The 19,313-nt window shown below is 55.0% G+C and overlaps 1 protein-coding gene across 2 annotated transcripts; it reads right to left on the bottom strand.

Moving 5' to 3' along the window:
* Positions 1-392: 392 nt before the first annotated feature.
* NUAK2 (NUAK family kinase 2) lies at positions 393-19,080 on the bottom strand. Of its 2 annotated transcripts, none has more exons than XM_045876955.3 (7): positions 18,697-19,080; positions 9,082-9,202; positions 6,325-6,476; positions 5,901-5,966; positions 3,890-4,009; positions 3,181-3,313; positions 393-2,534 (listed from the first exon to the last, which is right to left on the bottom strand). In XM_045876955.3, exons 1-7 carry the CDS (start codon positions 18,940-18,942, stop codon positions 1,471-1,473), a joined length of 1,902 nt encoding a protein of 633 aa, XP_045732911.1. In that variant the 5' UTR covers positions 18,943-19,080; the 3' UTR covers positions 393-1,470. The 2 variants fall into 2 exon arrangements, with proteins under 2 accessions (XP_045732911.1, XP_064450002.1); XM_064593932.1 differs by lacking the exon at positions 18,697-19,080 and adding an exon at positions 18,327-18,526.
* Between the last annotated feature and the right edge of the window lie 233 nt (positions 19,081-19,313).

The raw sequence follows: 19,313 nt of genomic DNA, 5'->3' as shown, positions 1-19,313 counted from the left end.
AGGAAAGGGGATTTCTTTGGAGGGAGCGAATAAAGGCGGAGGGGGGTGTCTTCAAGCTGCGGGGGACGGAGAACGCTGGGGGAGGGGTGGGAGATGCGGGAGGGTGGGGGCGGGGCTGTATAATCCACCAAACCCAACTCCTCCTTTAGTGCCAAACTGGGCACGTCCGTCCAGGGCTCCCCACCTGCTTAACGGGCCAGAGCCGGGAGGGCTGACTCACGGGAGCCTTTGGGAGCTACGAGCTGGGCTTTTTGGTGGTTGCGGTTTGTTTTTTTTATGAAGCAGGTGCTCCAGATCCCACCTGTGACAGCCCAGGGGGAGTGTGGGTTAAGAGGAGGCTCAAACCCCTGCACCCCACCTGCCCCAACAAAACAACAGAGGCTATTTTCCGATCATGGTTCTGGTTTTTAATGGAGTGGTCCTTTCCGGTCACAGAGGAAGGAAGAAGGACCATCAGGTAGACAGAGTCAGGGCATGGAGCCAGGGAGCCAGAGGCCCTCCTGACAGTGCAGCGGGACATGTGGATTGATTACCCGCCCACCTCCATGATCAGTAGGGAATCATTGCAGAAAGATCTCCCTGTTCACAAAACTTAGACGTCACAGTGGATTTTCCCAGAACACAGAATTCACATTATTGAAAACAGCTTTTTTAAAAGACAGAGCTGAACACATAAAAATAAATAAGGGCATTCCAGGGTCCCGAAAGCCCAGAGTAATAAACACATCCATTCTCAGTAGCAGGAGCAGCTTGGAGGTCAGAGAAGTTTAGAGTCTTCGAGGTCCAAGGTGGGGTCCAGGGGAATCTGGGCCCCATGAGATGAAATCTAATAGCAGCAGCCTGAGCCCTTTCAAGTCTTCTAGATTCTTAGCAGTGACTCCGACTCCCGGAGGCTTGGGCCGTGTTTGGAGGGTGGGAAAGGGGAGAGAACCTTTGAGGAGATAGAGGTTGTGTTCTCTTACTGCAGAGATAAATCAGGACGGGTACCCTCTAGGAGACCATTCCCAGGACACCCCGGGCACATGAGGGGGTGCCACATTCCAGTTTTAGCGGCAGGTGTGGATGGGACCTGTATAGGGAGAGTTTCCATCCCCACCTTGGCAGGAAGTCACCATGCACAAAACTTAGTGCAAGAAAGGAGACAGGCTCTGAGTGCTCTTTCCGGACGCCTGTAGCCCTATGGTGTGAACAGGAAGGGGGCCACCTGGACTGGCCCCAGGCCTTCCCCTCCTTGCTCTCTGCTAGCTTTTCCCCTCTACTGTCTTCTCTGTTCCCCAGGGCTGAAGACCTGAACCCTCCCTTGACGTGCTTTACTTGCCCACTTCCCATCCAGCCCTCCCTAGGGCTCAACTCCTGGCCAGGGGGCTAGTCTTGGGAGTGGGGGATGTGGCAGTCTCCCCTCGGGGTGCAGCCAGCTGCATTTTAGAACCTGCCCAGGGCAGGGCAGTGCCCACCCTCCCCTTCCCACCCTCAGCTGAGCTTGGAGCAGACCCCCAGTGCCTGTCGGTAGGCCTCTGTCACCTCCTGGCAGTCCGTCAGGGAAAAGCAGCTATCCCCCAAGGGGTCCTGCCACCAGCGCCTCAGGCCCCTGCTTCCAGGGCCCTCTGCGGGGGGCTCCTCAAGCCCCATGAGGTTGTCCACAGACACACAGCCCCGCAGCAGGGGCTCGGGGAGCCGTTCAGGTAAGTCCAGCTGGTCGAATGACTCAGAGGACAGGATGCTGTCCTCACTCATAGCCCCTGAGGGGCGGCTGGCCCGGGCCAGAGGGTGAGGGGAGGCCAGTTCGTCCAAGGAGCCGAAGGTGGTGGGGGTTGGGAGCTCCAGGGCCGTGCAGGAGAACTTGCCATTGTGTTTGAGGATGCCTTTGCGATGGAGGGGCAGCCCTGAGGTTTGGGGGGGCTTCTGCTCCTCAGAGCCCCCACCCACAAACACGTCCCCTGCATCCAGGAGCTCCCCAGACTCACTGGGTTCAGGGGAGGAGTAGTAGCCAGATTCCCGCTGCCGCGACTTCTTGAGGATGCCCTTCTTGGGGAGCAGGGGGCCAGCCTGTCCTGGGTCTGCGGGGCCTGGGCTGGGCTCAGGGTCTTCCCTCGCCGCTTCCAACGACGGCAGTGCCTTCTTCTTGAGAATGCCCTTGGGCAGCTTGAGGTTGCCCCTGGCAGGGCGAACGGAGGGGTCGTCTACCGGGTCCCCCTGGAGAGACTGGGCCATGTCGTTCTCCTTGCGGGACTTCTTCAGTGAATGCTGGCGCTCCAGGCCTGGGGCGATGCTGCCGCTGCCGGACGCGTGCTGCTTGAAGAAGCTGCAGACCTTGGCCCCGTTCTCCAGGAGAGGGCGGGAGGACCGCCGGAGCCAGTCTGCCATGGAGGCCCGGCCAGAGTCGCTGCCAGGGCGCCCTCCGTCGTGCAGAGCTTCCTGCTCCCCCACACGGGTGGCGTAGCCCCAGTTGACCCACCAGTGACTGGCCACATCCTCCAGGGTGGCTCGGCGGGTGGGGTTCACCATTAATAGCCACCGGATCAGGCCACAGGCATCTGGAAGACAGAAGACGGGGGCTTCAGACTGGCAGCCACAGGAATGGGCACCCTGCAGCCCCTCTCACCGGTTCACCCCGATCTGTGCTAAGACTGTGCACCCCTGTGTCAGATGCGTCTAGTCCCACCTGGGCACGCAGATGCCACAGCCCGGCCAGCTCCCCATAGCCTCCAGCTTTCTGGGATTGACTGCCCATTTCTTCTTCCTTGCCTCGGCCCCTCAGGACCAGGGCCCCTTCTTTAGCCTTGCTCTACTTCGGTGTTTCTTCCTGGAAATGCAACCCTAAGGGGAAGGGCTGTGCTCAAGAGTAAACCAAGGTTCGGACACCTTTCTTCCTGCCCTCTCCACCAGATGTGAAAGGACAAAGAGACTTCTAAGGACGAGCCCTAGAGCAGTCGGGAATGAGGTGACTGCAGCAAAGAGGATCCAAGTTAAACCATCAGAAGCACTTCCCAAGTATGAAGCAGCATGCCCATACCAGAGAGAAGGGATGCACTTTCCCTCTGGGAGTCACAGACCCTGGAGGCAGAGAGAGGACAGCAGGTGGGGGGTGGGCCTCTTCACTTCCCTGCTCCTGGCTGGTGCCCACCTCAGGAACAAGGGGAGGACACACGGGCCTGGAGGACACCTGCACCTCTCACTCACCGGAGGGTTTAGGTGGCTCCCGGTAGGACCCGTTGCTGATCTGTCTCACCAGCGTCTTATGGTCCTGCCCGTCAAAGGGCATGGTGCCATGCACCAGGATGTATAGAAGGACACCCAAGGACCAGCTGTCCACCTAGGGAGCGAGAGAGAAAGAGAGAGAGGGTCAGCGAGGATGCCTGAATGCTACAGGCTGGAGGTCATCCAGCAACACCAGAGAAGAAAGGGGTACATGCTGGAGAACTCAGGGGGTCGGGGCATCTGAGGACCACCTCCCTCTGGGACCCAGAAGCAAAGAGGGTGACGCTGTAGAGGGACTGAGGTTCAGGAGGACAGGTGTTGTCCATCCCCTGCAGGTAGGAGGGGCGGCCACCAGCGAGAGCAGTGGTGAGGTCATCCCTTCTGGGCAGGATGGGGTGGTGGTGAGAGAGCCCAGCTCTCAGGGAGCCTAGCCGGGGGCCAGGAAAGAGAACAGCAACTAGGAAGGTGAGGGGGCACAAAACCAGACTGGGGGGTCAGCAGACTTAAGTTCTCGGCCCAGTTTTGCTGCTCCTGCTAGGACCTGACAAGTCCCGACTTTTGTGTGAAGGGTGGGGGTGGAGTTTTGTGCTCTGAAGAGGGGAAGAACTGGAAAGCCAGCCCACCTCTCTCAGACAATCTAGAGGCACCGTCAGTGGTGGAGGCAGGCTGCGGGTGGAGAGCAGACACTCACCTCCGGGCCCGTGTAGGGCTTCCCGTTGACGATCTCGGGGGAGGCGTACAGGGGGCTCCCGCAGAACGTCTGCAGGAACTTGCCCTGGTGGTAGAGGTTGGAGAGCCCAAAGTCCGCGATCTGCAGGAGTGGGTCAAACACAGGCGGGGGTCATGCCAAGGCCTGGATTGTTCTGCAGCTCTCGGCCCACCCTTCTCCAGATCCCAGGGAAATCCAGGCCTTCGCAGGAGGAAAGGGTGCCGGGACCCCTGCCCCCCACGGCACGGACAACACAGCTCAGGCCCTGCAAGAGAGCACCTTGTGGATGTTGTGTCAGTGAAGAATGCCTCAGTGTGTGGAGGCTCCGGGGTCCTCCCTGTTCCCCTGGCCCCTTTGCTGATGCTGGACCCCCACTCCAGGGATGCACTCTCCTGCCTATAAACATCCTCCTGACCCGGCAAGCCCACCTCCCCTGAGACCTCCTTTTCCCACAAAGCCCCACCGTTTCCAGTGGCTGGCGGTAGTCCTGCTCATCAGTCTCCCTCCTCCTATTACCGTGTCAGCATGTTCCCCGTGCTCACCTCCTTCTGCCCCCACCTCTCCTGCAGCTCTTAGCACAGGTGTGACCCAAGGATGGGACTCAACCGACACTTAGTGACTGAAGGAAGGGTCTACCCGTTGTAGGGAGAGAATTGACTGCTCATGCCAACGCCATGGCTCTCCGAGGCCAGCCAGCCCCATTAGTGATTACCGTGCAAGGGTTGGCCGGCCCTTCCTAGCAAAGGGCTCCTCTCTGCCCATAGCTGGGCAGGAATGTAGTGGCAGGAACCTGGGGTCACACCAGTACAGTAAGAAGCAAGGGTGAAGTCAGAACAAAGATCAGGGCTGTGGTTAGAGCCCAGAAGAGAGAATCTTCTTGCAGGATTCCCTGAGCCATCTGATACCGAGGGCTTGAGAGGCCCCAGGCCCATCTTCTCCTTCCCCAGAGAGACCCTTTCCCCCAGCTATCCTCAGATAGAAGCAGAGGCCAATGCCCTGCTGCTCCCCACCTCTTCACACCCAGCAGAGCATCATGGGTGCCCAGGGTGGGGAGGGGCTCTTTATGAAACTCTAGCCCCTTCATTTATGGTTTTATTGGCCTCTTATCAAGCAGTTACCATTTGAAGCCCATAAAGAGGCAGATGATTGGTTCGGATGGGAAAGTTCGTGCCTGTCTGGTTATGTGAGTTTCCTGGCTCTGCCTCCCCTCCCCCTGCTTAGCATCAAAGAAAGCCCCACCTGCTCCGGGAATTGGCTGGATAAGGGGAATAAACTCAGTGCCAGGGTACTTCAGGGCATGGGTTCAAGGGCCACTGCAGGGAAGGGACTGTGTGTTGGGTTCAGGAAGATTCTGAGGAGTATTCTAGTGCAGGGTTGGAGACCTCCCAGGCACCTGCAGGGGCCAGCCCTTGCCATTTCCCCCTTCCAGCCCTGAGATCTGAGTTTATGCCATCAGCACCTCTCAGACCTCAGCTTAACTATTGAGGCGCGGGAATTCAGCAGCTGCAGGAGGCAGAAAGCTGGTGCCGGGGTGCTTGGTCTATGGAGGAAAGTGCCAAAAGGGCTACCGAACGGCAGCAGATTAATATGTGTGTGTATGCGTGCAGGCAGGTGGGGAGAACTGAGGCCATGGCCCTCTCTCCCTGCCAGGCCCAAGATTGCATGCAAAAGCTGACCCTAGATCTAGGCTCCTATCAGCCGGTTACGTCAAGAGCCCTGGCTGGGGAATCGGCAGACCTTGGTTCTAGCCCCGACGCAACCACTCCCTTGCCATGGGACCTCGGGTCAGTCACCCCTTATCTTGAAGCCTCAGGTCTTCATCCATAAAACGAGGTACTGGAAAGGATGATGGCTGAGGTCCCTACTGGTACCAACATCTAAATCTGAGCTTCTAGAATCCCTTAAGTGCTTAGAGATAGACACTTGACGAGGAAACAGGGCAGAAAGGCTGGGATGGGGTAGGGAGCTGTGGGAAGCAAAGAAGTGGGCTCACCTTAATATTTCCATTGGCATCTAAGAGGATGTTCTCCAACTTGAGATCCCGGTGGACAACCCCATTCTGAAAGAGGGAGGGAGGAAAGAGGGTCAGGGGGAGGTCCCCAAGGAGGACAGGAGGACATGAAGGCCTCGTCTGGAAAGTGAGGTCAACACAAAGGGGGCCACGGTGGGGGAGTATGCGTAGGCTGGGGACACCCATCTCATCGGAACGGAGTATGATGGATCACAGACCCTTCCACCCCTTGGGGCCACAGCGAGAGACGCCAACATCCCCAGGCCCCAGAGTCCAGACAGAAGTTTGCCTCTGCCTCAGTCTCCCTGTGGGACCCTGGGCAGGTTGTGGATCTGTCCGGGGCAAGCCAGTCCCAGAGCCCCAGGGACCGCCCCTCGGGATGGGGGGCGCGCAGCGGGGGGCTCACCTGGTGACAGTAATGCACGGCCGAGACGATCTGTCGGAAGAAATGGCGGGCCTCGTGCTCGCTGAGCCGCTGCCGCTCGCTGACGTAGTCGTACAGGTCGCCCCGGCTGGCGTACTCCATGACGATCACAATCTTGCTGCCGTTCTCAAACACTGGGGCAGAGCAAGGTGGGACTGTCAGGCCCTTCCAGAGTGCGCTGCCCCCCCCGGGGGGTCACACGTTCCCCCCCCGCCCCCAAACTAGACAGGACCTTCCTGCAGGGATATCTGCTCACGGGATGGGACGGGGGCGAGTAAGGGCAGGAACAGGGCTGCTGAAGGAGCCACGAGGTGAGGCCAAGGGAACTGGCTTATCCTCCCTCTCTTTGCAAGTTCGGGCTTTTGAGGATTCTTTCCATTTATCTATCTATCTATCTATCTATCTATCTATCTATCTATCTATCTATCTAAGAAAGAGAAAGAGCAAGGGGAGGAGCAGAGGGAGAGGGACAAGCAGACTCCGTGCTGAGCGCAGAGCCTGACACGGGACTCGATCCCATGGCCCTGAGATCATGACCTGAACCAAAATCAAGAGTCCGACCTTTAACCTACTGAGCCCCCCAGGCACCCCAGGCTTTTGAGGATTCTTAAAACCAGCCTGCAGATTCCCAGGAAAGCAAGGACATCAAGGGATGAGACTAAGTCAAGTCCTCTGGCTCAGAATCTGGTACTTTGTACCTTGGGATGGTGGGCAAATCTCATCCAGATACATCAGTAAGAATTCAGGTTTGGGGTTTGCATCCTGGCCCCATCACTGACTAGCCGGGCGACCTTGGCAAATTATCCAACCAGTGTGCCTCAATTTCCCCATCTGAAGAGTGGGATATAATGGTAACCTCACAGGGCTGGGGAAGACATAGAGAGAAGTCAGGGATAGCTCTGGGGCTGGCTGAGCAAGCCGGCATGGGGTCTGACATATAAGCAAGCACACGATAAATGGTGCCTACTGTTATATTTATGATCAGCATCCTCGTGCGTAAACCTGAAAAAGAATGCCCATGATAATGTTTGCCTCAAGGATCCGAAGAGGGACAAAGGTACATGAATGTGGTTTGTAAACTCTACAGTACCATGGAAGACTGAGCTAGAGATCTTGTACCCTCAGCATCTTTGACTTCCTGGCAATGAGCCCATCCCAGCTCATGTGCCACTCAGGCTTTGTCCTAGCTCGAGCTGCCTAGAAGTGAAGGGAAGGACTGGTTCATCAAACTGGCTAGGTGTGGTCAGAGCATGTATGTCTGTGACGTTACATCTCTGTGTCAAACGAGTCCTAGGAGTCTGGCTTGCTAAGCCAGCCCCAGAACTACTGCTGTCTAGCCTGGGGGAAGGAGCAGAGAGAGGAGGCTTCTGCCCGAGGAATCCCGGGTGCCAGGCGATTGGATACATGGCTGGGAGAACTGTGCTCTTTTCCTCTCCCACACGGGCAAGTGGTCCTGACACATGGTGGCCCCGTCTCCTGGGAGGTACCCAGGTGAGACCCTACTCCCGTGGTCCTCCAGATGTCTGTAGGGGTGCATGCAACCTTTGTGCCGTGAAACTGGAGGTCAAGAGCTAGCCAGGGTACATTCTGGAGAGCTGCTATGTTCCTAAAACTGGAGCTTCCCCCGAGTCCGTATCTCGTGAAGACTATGGCAGGCTGGGGACACCCCTCCCTACAATCGTGGAATCTGAGGGGCAGGAGAATCCACATCCTAAGCTTCAAGACTCAGTTCCCAGATGTAGCTGGAGGTATGGGTGTAGGGGAGAATTCACACTTTCTCTCTCTCTCTGCCCAATCACCAAGCTCAAGCTGGCTTAACCAATACTCTGTCATCTACCCACTCTTCCCTGGGGGAAATACAGAGAGCCATAATTAGCCTTCTCAGCCACTTGCCTGGGCTCCGTGTGGCTAAGTGGACACGCCCTTAGTCTTCCTATGGACAGAACCAAGGAAAGACTTCTCCCTGACTTCCCACCAGGAATATTCAGATGGAGGTCAAAGCCACAGGCCTCCTTCCCTCCCTCTTGCTGCTACTGCTACCCCTGGTTTTCCATCTAACTGATATTATGTAAAGGCTGGAAGCAGACAGGCATGTGTGGGAGCATGCTCCCCCTCTTTCCCTTGTCACCCTCTCTTGCTCACTTGGTTGTCTGGGTCACAGGGAACAGAGCAGATGGGGTGGAAAGCCAACACTGATGTCAGAGCAAGAGGAGGCTAAGAAAGATGAGGAAAGGTGGGAGCCAGCCCCATGGCAGGAATGATTCAGAGTCCAGGTCAGACTGTAGGAGGCCTGGCTCTTGGGACGGGTGAAGAATAACCTCCACGCACCTGAGACAGGTACAGGTCTATGTGTGTTCCAGCCTCCCCCAGAATGCTAAGGATCTCACTGGGTTGGGGAGGTAGTGTTCCATTATGGAAAACCTAACAATGACAACAAGAAAGCCTACAGTCCGTTGAGTTCCTCCCATGAGTGAATACTCAGTGACATTTAATTTGATCTTTGCAGCTCCCCTGTGATGTAGGTGGGATTGTCCCGTTTTACAAACGAGGAACTGAGGCCCTACCCAGAGCCTAATTAAATTAGTTGCCCGAAGTCCTACAGCTGGGTTTCAAATCCACCTTTTGTCCAACTCTAAAGCCTGTGTCTTTTTCACTTCTTTGTGTTCTCTGTTCTGACTGCGTGCGCGCGCGTGCGCAAACACACACACACACACAGCTTCGAATGCCCTGCCTCTGTACCTTCATGGATGGCAATGATGTGGGGGTGGTTGAGTGACGACATGATCTCAATCTCTCGCCGAATGTGCATCAGGTCTTTCTCGTCTTTGATTTTGTCTTTCCGGATGGACTTGATGGCCACCTGGGAACAGAGAATGCAGGAGACTGAGGAGAAAGGTCTGGCAGGTAAAGGCTGCCCTAAGGATACCCTGGGAGCTCTGACCCTGGCCGCCTGCAGCTGTTACGACGTCCTCGGTGTCGTGCACCCAGAGAAACCATTCCACCCCGCCCCAGGGTAGGTGACAGAGAGGCTGGAGAGCACCTTCTCTGGAGCACCTGGGTTAGGCGCAGTCCACACGGCAGGAAGGAGCACGGGCCGGTGACCTTATTCAGAGTCCACAGATGAACAAGGAAGGTACAACCTGCATTTATACGGCCAATGCTTTATGACTTACAAAGCAAACGTACCATATACGACACCACGAGGACAAGGGTTGGCCTGGTTTTGCTCAGCCCTGGATCCCTGACACCACACATGGTGCTGGGCACACAGGAGGCGCTGAACGAGCATCTGTCACATTGTTACTAACACATGGGCCCCTTCCAGCCGTCCTGAGAGGTAGGCCCAGAAAGTTCCATCGCCCTCACTGGTAGGGGAGAAAACTGGGACCCGGGGAGGTTAAAAGACCTGCTCAAGGTCGGGCAGTGACTAACCGGCACAAACAGGAATGAACTTTGAAAACATTATGCTAAGTGAAAGAAGCCAGACACACAAGTACAGATGGACGATTCTTTTTTTTTTTTTAATTTTTTATTCTTATGTTAATCCCCATACATTACATCATTAGTTTTAGATGTAGTGTTCCATGATTCATTGTTTGTGCATAACACCCAGTGCTCCATGCAGAATGTGCCCTCCTCAATACCCATCACCAGGCTAACCCATCCTCCCACCCCTCGGACGATTCTTTTTTCCTAAAGATTTTATTTATTTATTTATTAGAAAGAGAGAGAGAGAGAGAGAGAGAAGGAGGGGAGCACAACGAGCGAGCGGGAAGGGCAGAGGGAGAAGCAGACTCCCCGCTGACCAGGGAGCCCCCTGGGATCATGACCTGAGCCACCCAGGTGCCCCTGTCGGATTTTCCGTATAGGAGGTAACCAGAATAGGCAAAAGCATGGTGCAGAAAGTAGAACAGCGATTCCCAGGGTGGTGGTGGGGATGGATGGAGGTGGGGGGTGCTATTGTTTCATGGGTACAGAGCTTCTGTGTGGGGTGATGAAAAGATCCTGGAAATGGGTAGTGCGGATGTTTGCATAACATTGTGAATGTACCTAATAGGTCACTGAATTGTACCTTTAAAATGCTTAAAATGGTAAATTATATGTTATATATATTTTTAACCACAAAAAAATATATGAAAAAAACCCCCACACCAGTCCCCTCAGTCTCGGTAAGGAATGTCCCTCTCCTAGCAACAAACAACCAACCAGACAGTGAGCGTCCCCTGGGCTTTGCTGTCTTCTCGGCAAAGGTGCAAATACCATATAAGGATCTAGCCCGGGGGCTGGCAAGTGCGGTGGGTTCAGGAAGGGTGGGGTGAGGCAACAGGAAATGAAAGAAGTGCCAAGATGCCAGGCCAGGAAGCAGAACTCTTAGAGCCCGAGGAGCCCCTGCTTTCTCTGCCCTGTCCCACTGAGCAGCCACGGGGGCAGAAAGAGGAGAGTGACAAGAAGCCTTCCCCGCCTGCGGAAAACGCGGCCTGGGGGACAGTCAGGGGGCCTGGGGTCACTGTCCCTAGGAGCAAGTCCCACCCCCTCTCAGAGCCTCCGTTGCCTTTTCTGTGCAACAACAGGCCGAGGGAGGCCGCGAAAGGTGCTTTCCCGCTCTGAGGCCGGGGACCAGCCCTACAAATGCGGGGTGGGGGGGGCCCCGAGGTGCTGGGCGGGGGGCCAGGTGGGGTGCCACAGGGCCGGTCAGTTCCTGACGAGTCCCGTCCAAGGACACGAATGGTAAACTCAAGACGTCCTCTTCAGGGGAGGCGGCCGCCTTGTGACAAAATCTGAAGGCCCAGACTGAGGGAAACTGCTTCGCATTCAAAGCCCCAGGAGGGTTTGCCTCCCCTCAAGGTTCAGAAGGAGACGGGGGAGAAAGGAAACCACAGCTCCAGGGGAGGGGCCTCTAATCCCCCCTTTCACAAGGCTCTGGAGGCGGACAATGGCTTCCGGCTGGCGGGGACCGGGGACCGCGCCGAGCAGGCCTGCGCTCCCCATCGGACAAGAATGCGGAACAGCCTTAATCCCGTAAGGGGAGCCGCGCACAATGGCCAGCCCGGTCGCCCCGGCAACGGCCCAGGGATGGCGTGCCCTCCGCCCCGCTCCTCCCCTGGAGCTGCATCCTTGAAAGAGGGGAGGCCCAGCTCTTGTGCTCTCCCGGAGCAGGTCAGGGAGGACAATGGCAGCGGGAGGGACCTGTCACCATGGAGCCTCCTCCCCAAGACGCGGGAGAGGCCCACGGTGCAGCTGCAGGGGACGGCGCGGGACGGGGCGCCCCTCAGGGGCTTTCTTCACCGACTGCCCCCGCCCCCTGCCCTTGCGCTCCAAACCACCCTGATGAGCTAAGCGGAAAAATCCCGGGCGTAGAATCGGACAGGGGGATGGGGATGGGGAGGAAGGGGCTTGAATCCTCCTGCAACGAGGAGGATTCAACTTGCAGCATCAATCCTGCGCACCCCTCTCTCCACACCCCTTTCTCTCCCTGAGGGGGGGATTTTATGGACTCGTTCTTTTCTAAAATTCTTTGTTTTAAAAATCAGACAATAGATAAAGTCCTATGAGCTCTTCAGATAAAGGGCCATAAACATTGTGTTAATACGTAGTAAAAAAAAAAAAAAAGGCCATATATAAATCACATATCTAGATAATGAAACAGAAATAGTTAGGGCTTAAGATGCACATATATGCAAAAACTAGGCATGTTACAACTGTATACACACAAGCCTATACAGCAAGGAGATGAATCATCACAGGCTTAGGGGGAGAGGTCTCACAAAGACGAGTCCTAAAAGAAATGAGGTTCCAAAAAAGAGGATCCGAGCAGGGCTAGGAGTCCCTGGGTCTGTAGAGAGTATAAATGTTGAACCCTGAGATCCATTTCTTTCAACTATGAAGCCTATGATTCCACGTGAAGATTGTTAATCCTCAGTGAACGGCTCCATCTTCCTGCTAGCTCATGTTCTGGCCTCAGGGGGCTAGGTCAAGGCGCCTCCTCCACCCGGACAGCCTCCCCACCTCAAGTTATCCACATTAGGTCCTAGGAGGCCACAGCTGGCTGGCACTTCCTATGAAGGAAACAAGTAATGTCATCAGGCCTCCACTAGTCTCCAAGCAGGTGACATACAAGAAGAACGATGTGTCACTGCCCTGGGGGGCCTGGGCCACTGTTCCCAACCTATTCCTGCCCCATAGGACAGGCCCCGTACCATCTGCTGGCTAGTCTGTCATAGTAAAGGAGATATAGAAACAGCTCAGGCCTAGAATGTGCTCAGCATACAGAAAGCATTCAACAACGGTTTACTGGTGAACACAAATCACAAATAAGTAGTTATTGGCTAAGTCACTGGGCTGATCCCCTGACTGACAGGATGAACACCCAGATAAGATTTTCTGCCCTTCTTCCCATGTATGGGTGGAACCAACTTCAGTTACAGGATGAATTTGAGAGACCTTTGTTCTCATATGTAAGTTAGTTGAGCATCCATTCTCAAAGAATTAAAATATACTAACCAGAGCCAAGAACAATTGCTGAGTGGATCTCCCAGAGGTAGGAAGGCCACATGCCTAGAGACAATCCTGGTTCATCCTGGTATAATTATTAATAGAGCCCTTTTAGGGGCGCCAGGGTGGCTCAGTTCATTTAGAGTCCAATTCTTGATTCCGACTCAGGTCATGATCACCAGGTTGTGAGATGGAGCCCCGTCTCCAGCTCTGTGCTCACAGGGAGTCTGCCTGAGATTCTCTCTCCCTCTCCCTCTGTCCCTCCCCCGACTCTTGTGCTCTCTCACTCTCTATCTCTAAAATAAATAAAATCTTTAAAAAAAAAAAGCTCACCCTAATTTAAAAAAAAAATAGAACCCCTTTTACTCTCCAAAGTAAAAGTACCCGCGTTAAGGTGATATGTTATATGGCCACCCTACTCAGTGGGGCGGGACATCCAGGTGCAACAATTATGTGATAATATAAGTGTGAATGCCAGGTCAGTGGAGTGGGGGGGGGGGTCAAGAGCCCAGGTATCTGATTCTTATTGGTCCCTATGGAACCATGCAACTCAAGACAAGCCACTGAAATGATGTGGTTAACTGGTGTGGCTAGTTTTAATGTCCTCATCTGAAAAATGGAAGGGTATTTATTCTTCAAACATCTGCTGAACACCTACTATGTGCCTGGTGCTATGCTAGGTGTTGGAGACTTAGACAAAAAATGGATAGTCCCTGCACCAAGGCCCTCAGTCCCGTGGGAGAACTGGCAACTAAATCTACTGTAATGAATAGGACAGTTGTGGTCCCTGCCCGCCCAGGGACTCCAGGAGTGCTGATGAGAGCTTTCTTTGCCTGGGGGAGCAGGGAAAACCACCTCTGGGAGAAAACTTCATCTTAGATCTTTAAGCCAAAGGGGGTAGGCTGGGAAGGGGCATATAGGGCATTATAGGCAGAGAGAAAGGTTTGGGCAAAGGCCAGAAAGAAAGGAACCATTCATGAATGTGTACATCAGGACCTCTAAGCTCCCTTTCAAACTCTAGCATTTTCTGCTGAGCATCTTCAGAAGTGGGTCACTGGCTACTCCGCCAGGAAGGTGCTGGCCAAGGATTGTTGGAATGGGCTTGTTCGGAGACCCTGTGCTATGTCCGTGTTAACCTGCTGGGGCAAAAGTCCTATGGATGCTGGCCCATTTTGCAAAGACAGCAGGACTAATCCCCCATCCCCTTTTGCAAATGGCAAACGCTAAAGTCCAGAAAGGTCCACTGACTGCCAAGTTTTCCTGACACACCAATGCACAATCAGGATGGAACGGTGTTGCCTGCAGAAGCTGCCATCTCAGAAGACGAAAGTTCCTTGCAGGTGCCTTGCCCTGCCTCGGGCTCCCTGCCTCCCACCCTTGGAGAAGGGAAGGGCTCACCCCCTGCCTTGGGCCAGGCCGTGCAGTACCACCAGGCACCCCATCCCTCTTAGAGATCCACAAACACACCGGGGAGATGGGTGTTGGGGGCTCAATTGGTTAGATGCTTCCTCCTCTGCAGGAACTCAGATCAGGTCTTAGAAAAAGAAGATCTAGAGGTGCTGGTTTCAGGTCCCAGGAGACAGGGTGCAAGCTGGGCATCTCCGGTCATAGCTAACACCAGGAGTTGGAGCCAAGATCCTTGACTCCTCTCTGGCCTTTCACGGAGCACCTGCCGTCTGGAAGGCAGGGCAAGGAGCTGGAAGATGACCCATTTAGATAACGGAGGAGAGGTTAGGCTGGCCTGGGCTAGCCTGGGCAGAGTGGGAATGGGTCTGGGGGTGGCTCACCATCCCACCAAGCCTGCCAGAGATTCAGGCAGGGAGCAGGAATGGGCTCCGGGAATGAGGGGAGCCTGAGCCACCTCCCCTAAGTCCCATGTTGTGCCCGCCCCCTCCTTGCCACCCTCTGCCCACTCTGCCAGGTTGCTGGGCAAGGCGCTTCCCTGCCCGGCCCTCTTGTGTGGTTTGGCCACAGCCCAAGGACAAGAGTCGCCTACAGCCGGAGCCTCCCTCCCTGCTGCTGAGCAGGCAGGTGTAGTCAGGGCTGGGAGGGCAGCGTCACGCAGAAGAGGACTTTGGTGGCCAGCCAGGCGGAGCCCTTCTCTGGAGCAGGGGCCGAAGGAGAGACTAGGACTTTGAACAAAGCAAAGACCAAAGCGGTTTGGCTTAGAGAAGCACAGCACAACCCATTCTCTTGCTCAGGGCAGCACAGACCCAGGATGGGTACCCCAGGAGAGAGTCAAAACTAGCCTTGCTGGGATAAACGCTGTGTGTGTGAGCTCCTATGCTGAGCACTTTACAGATATGATCTTACGTCATCCTCTGAGAACCCCACGAGGTAGGAAGTATTACAACGCCCACTCTGCGGTCCGATTCCTTCACTGACAGAGGAGGAAACGGAGATACACAGAGGTCACAGGGCTGGTAAGCAAGAGAGTCTGAACTGGAACACCTACGGTCTGACTCTGAGCTACACAGCCTCCTTGACGAGGTCAAACCCAGGAATGTCGTGTAGTTCACTCATCCAGGATCCCTCAACATAGTCAGCACATGTAGGGGTGGGAGTTCATTCCCAGGGACTCTTCCCACCCTCAGCACTGCCTGGAGTTCTGGGAAAGGCGGCTTGTGCTCACTGTTGGAATGACAAAGCACACAGAGGCAAGCCCGGGCTCAGCTCAAGGCCAACTCCCCGTCCAAGACTCAGTATTGGTCATCCATGGCCTGGGGTGGTCAAGTCAGGAGCCTGCGTTGCAGACATGCCACTAACCAGCCACAGGACAAGTCCCATCCTCTCTCTGGGCCTCAGTTTCCCCATCTGTCAATGCAGGGGTCAGACCATCTGGGTCATTTTCAAACGTTTTGACATCCCATGCAGCAGTCCAACATATATAAGACACAGAAGCATCCCTGTCCCAGATCACTAGCCACTTGGAGTCCCCTAATGTTCCTCATGGCACCCCTTGGAGAGAAGACAGCCATGCAGATCATCCCAAAGACTTTGGTGGATTCTACCATTCCAGGGACCCCAGCAGGTGTTTTTCTTTTGGGGGGAGGGGCAGTCAGGGGAGCTGGGAGAGTCACAGGAGGAAATGTCATTTGGATACCAGGAATGTACTCAGAGATGAGAAGATCCAGAGCAAATATTTGTTTTTCCTTTGATGCCCTCCTGGAGTAGCCATTAGTCCTGCCCACTTGCCCCTCCCTTTGGGCAGTCCCATCTGGCCCCTGATAATCTCATCTAGGTAGGCTGGGAAAGGGAAAAATGCTAGACAGGTAGAGAGAATATTGGGATGGGAGCCAGCCAGCAGGCTTTCCTCTGAATCTAGCCCCCACCAACAACCTCAGTTCATTTTGAGGGATGTCATGGGCCATTTTCATGTCCCTCTCCCTCACAGGAGATCCTGAGGCACCAGGTCAGCCTCTCTTAAAGGAGGACAGTGAAGAGGCCGGAGTGGGGGTGGGGTGAGGAAGAGGAGTCCTCTCCAGAACTGAGAAACCATTAGCCCCCAGGCAGCTACTCTCCAAGCAGGACGGAGACCCTGAGCAAGTTCCCTGCAGAAATACAGGGTGGTCTGTGGATCAGGGTGGCCCCATGCCTACTGACCTTAGCTCCCTGCACACAGTGAGAGGCAGGAGGCCAGGGAGTACCTTCTGAATTCTCTCTGTTCTGATGTAATAAGAGCTGGAATCCCTGCCTACAGCCACTGAGGTTTGAAAACTGAAAGCTGGTTTATCTCATTCCAGAATCAATGAGATCTCTCTCTCTCTCTCTCTCTCTCTCTCTCTCTCACACACACACACACACACACACACACACACAGTGCTCCAGGTCAAGAGTCTGATGGGATCTCAACTTCAATCTCAATTTCCCAGTTCCTGGGCCACCCCAGTCCCCCAACCCAGTCTGTCCTCCAGCAAGAGGCACATGCTATTTTGCAGCTAAGCCCCTGACAAAGCCTGAGCCCAGTGGTCTCAAGCCTGGAGCCTCACTGGGCCCTCACACTTTAGAGAAAGAGAAAGAAAGGAAAGCCAGGAAGTACACGATTGCCCAATAGCTGTAACCTGGCAGCAGGCAACTGGGGACAGTGCCAGGCCTTAGGAGGAAAAACATACTCGGCCCTATTGATGAGGCCATAATCCACTCCCTTTCTCCAGCACCCACTCTCCTTCACCAATGAAATGACTTCTTGAATTTCAAACCAGTTACTGACTGCGAAAGCAAACAATCTGGGAAGGCCACCGGTCCCACAGCCCATAGGGTAAACCATGGACACACAAATACACATGCACGTCTCATAACCAGCACCCAACGGAATTTTGCAAAACAGTCCCTAGACCACCTGCCCTAAAAAGCTTGTTAAAATGTAGGTGGTGGTGGTGGGGGGGTGCTCCTGGGTGGCTCAGTTGGTTAAGTGTCTGCCTTTGGCTAAGATCATGATCCCAGGGTCCTGGGATGGAGCCCCACATGGCATCTGGCTCCCTGCTCAGTGGGGAGCCTGCTTCTCCCTCTCCCTCTGCTGCTCCCCCTGCTTGTGCTCTCTCACTCTCTCTCTTTCAAATAAATAAATAAAATCTTTAAAAAAAAAAATGCAGGGGGCACCTGGGTGGCTCAGTCGTTAAGTGTCTGCCTTCAGCTCAGGTCATGATCCTGGGGTCCTGGGATCGAGCTCCGCATGGAGCTCCCTGCTCGGCAGGAAGTCTGCTTCTCCCTCTCCCACTCCCCATGCTTGTGTTCCTACTCTCGCTATCTCTCTGTCAAATAAATAAATAAAATCTTTAAAAAAAAAATGCAGGTTATCTGGCCCCATCCTAGACTTTGGAATAAAATCCTCTGGATGTGGAACCAGAGAATAAGTATTTCAAAAGAAGCACCCCAGGTGATTCCTATGCACGTTAAACACATATTTGTTAACTAACTTTTGGCAAACTCGCTACCCTTTCAGGATTTGCCTTTCCAGATATAAATATGGGTTCTTACTGCAGCTTCTGTGTATCAGGATCAATTAAATTCACATTTGTAGCTCATTCAATCTTCATAGCAGCTTGGGAGGGAGGCTGTGGTTTTTGGTTTTTTTTTTTTTTTTCAGTTTTGTAGAAGGTGAAACCGAGTATAATGATAAAATAAATTGCTCGAGTTCTCACAGATTACTACTACTATCACTACTACTACTACCTATGTCCTCTGACCCCACATTAACTGGACATCTTTCTGAAAAGGCTGAAAACCCAAAGGTATCCTGGGACACAGTAGACTTTGCACCAGAGCCTGGTTTCACATTTCCCAGAATAAAAAACCCATCCTAATGAAACTTGGAGTCAATTTTAGAGCCAGAAACGACCTAAGTGTCAAGCCCATCTCCACCCCATCCCACCCCAGTGCAGATCCCCATGTAGGCTGGGCTGCCAGATAATAAGAACTGAGTTGAGGAACTGGACCTCACACATTCATCCAAGCACACGCTCATTTACTAAACTCATACTAAGATCAGGCACCTTCTACTTCCTCTTCCCATTCCACTCTTTCGGATAGTACGCTCCAAGCAAAATTCAACCTAAGTCTCATCTTCTGTAGGGAGTCTTCTCAAGACAGGACACTATGCATCTTTTATGCACCCTGCACCAGCCGTCCGCCTCACTAACTGGGCAGTCATCGCATGCTGGCTAGTGTTGGGGTTCTCAGGTCCAATGCCCGCCCCCCCGGCCCCCCCCCCCCCGCACGCGCGCGCGCGCGCGAAGACTGAATGCGGGCCACTCCACCGAGGACGGCACTAGCCCCCGGCGCGGCCTGCATCCCTCACCGTCCGCGGCCAAGCCCCGCGCCCGCCCCGCCCCGAGCAGCGCGGCGAGAGGGAATCGCACTCACCAAGCGCCCCGAGCTCTCCCGCGCCTTCTTCACCTTCCCGTAGGTGCCCTTGCCCAGGGTCTCGAGGAACTCGTAGCGGTGGCGCAGGTTGTGCTTGTGGTGGTGCCGCTTCACCGCCTGCTTCTTCATCTGGGGCTTGGGCGACTTGATGAGCCCGTCGGTCAGCGGCCGGGCAAGCTCGGCGGTCAGGGCGGGGGCGGCCGAGGGAGCTGGGCCGGGGCGCCGGGGGAAAGCCAAAGGCTCCATGGCGGGCAGGAGGCGGGCGAGGGCGGAGGGGGAGCCGGCTGCGCGGGGAGAGCAGAGCTAGAGCCGGGGGTACACGACCCGCACCCGCGCGGGGAACCCGCAGCCGCACAACAGCGCGCGGCAAGTCGCCGCGTTCCAAGTTGTTATAAACGCTCGGAGCCCGAGGCCCTGGCCACGCCCCCACGCGCCCATTGGTCTGCTCGCCGGCAGGGCCGCCCGCATTGGCTCGCCCGGGCCTCCGGCCCCGATTCCCCCACCCCCCACGCCAGCCGAGTCTGGGAAAGGTGTCAAAGGAGCCCCGCCCACCTGGGCCCCAGAGGGACAGGCTCGGGGAATAGGAGACATCAGAGGAGGCTGCTTGGCTGGTCGGT

The sequence above is a fragment of the Mirounga angustirostris genome, unplaced genomic scaffold (assembly GCF_029215605.1).
Source record: "Mirounga angustirostris isolate CCGP_5_RB_7025 unplaced genomic scaffold, mMirAng1.0.hap1 SCAF_6, whole genome shotgun sequence".
NCBI classification, from domain to species: domain Eukaryota; kingdom Metazoa; phylum Chordata; class Mammalia; order Carnivora; family Phocidae; genus Mirounga; species Mirounga angustirostris.
The sequence above is the reverse complement of the archived record's forward strand: the minus strand, read 5'-3'. Positions and strand labels throughout refer to the sequence as shown.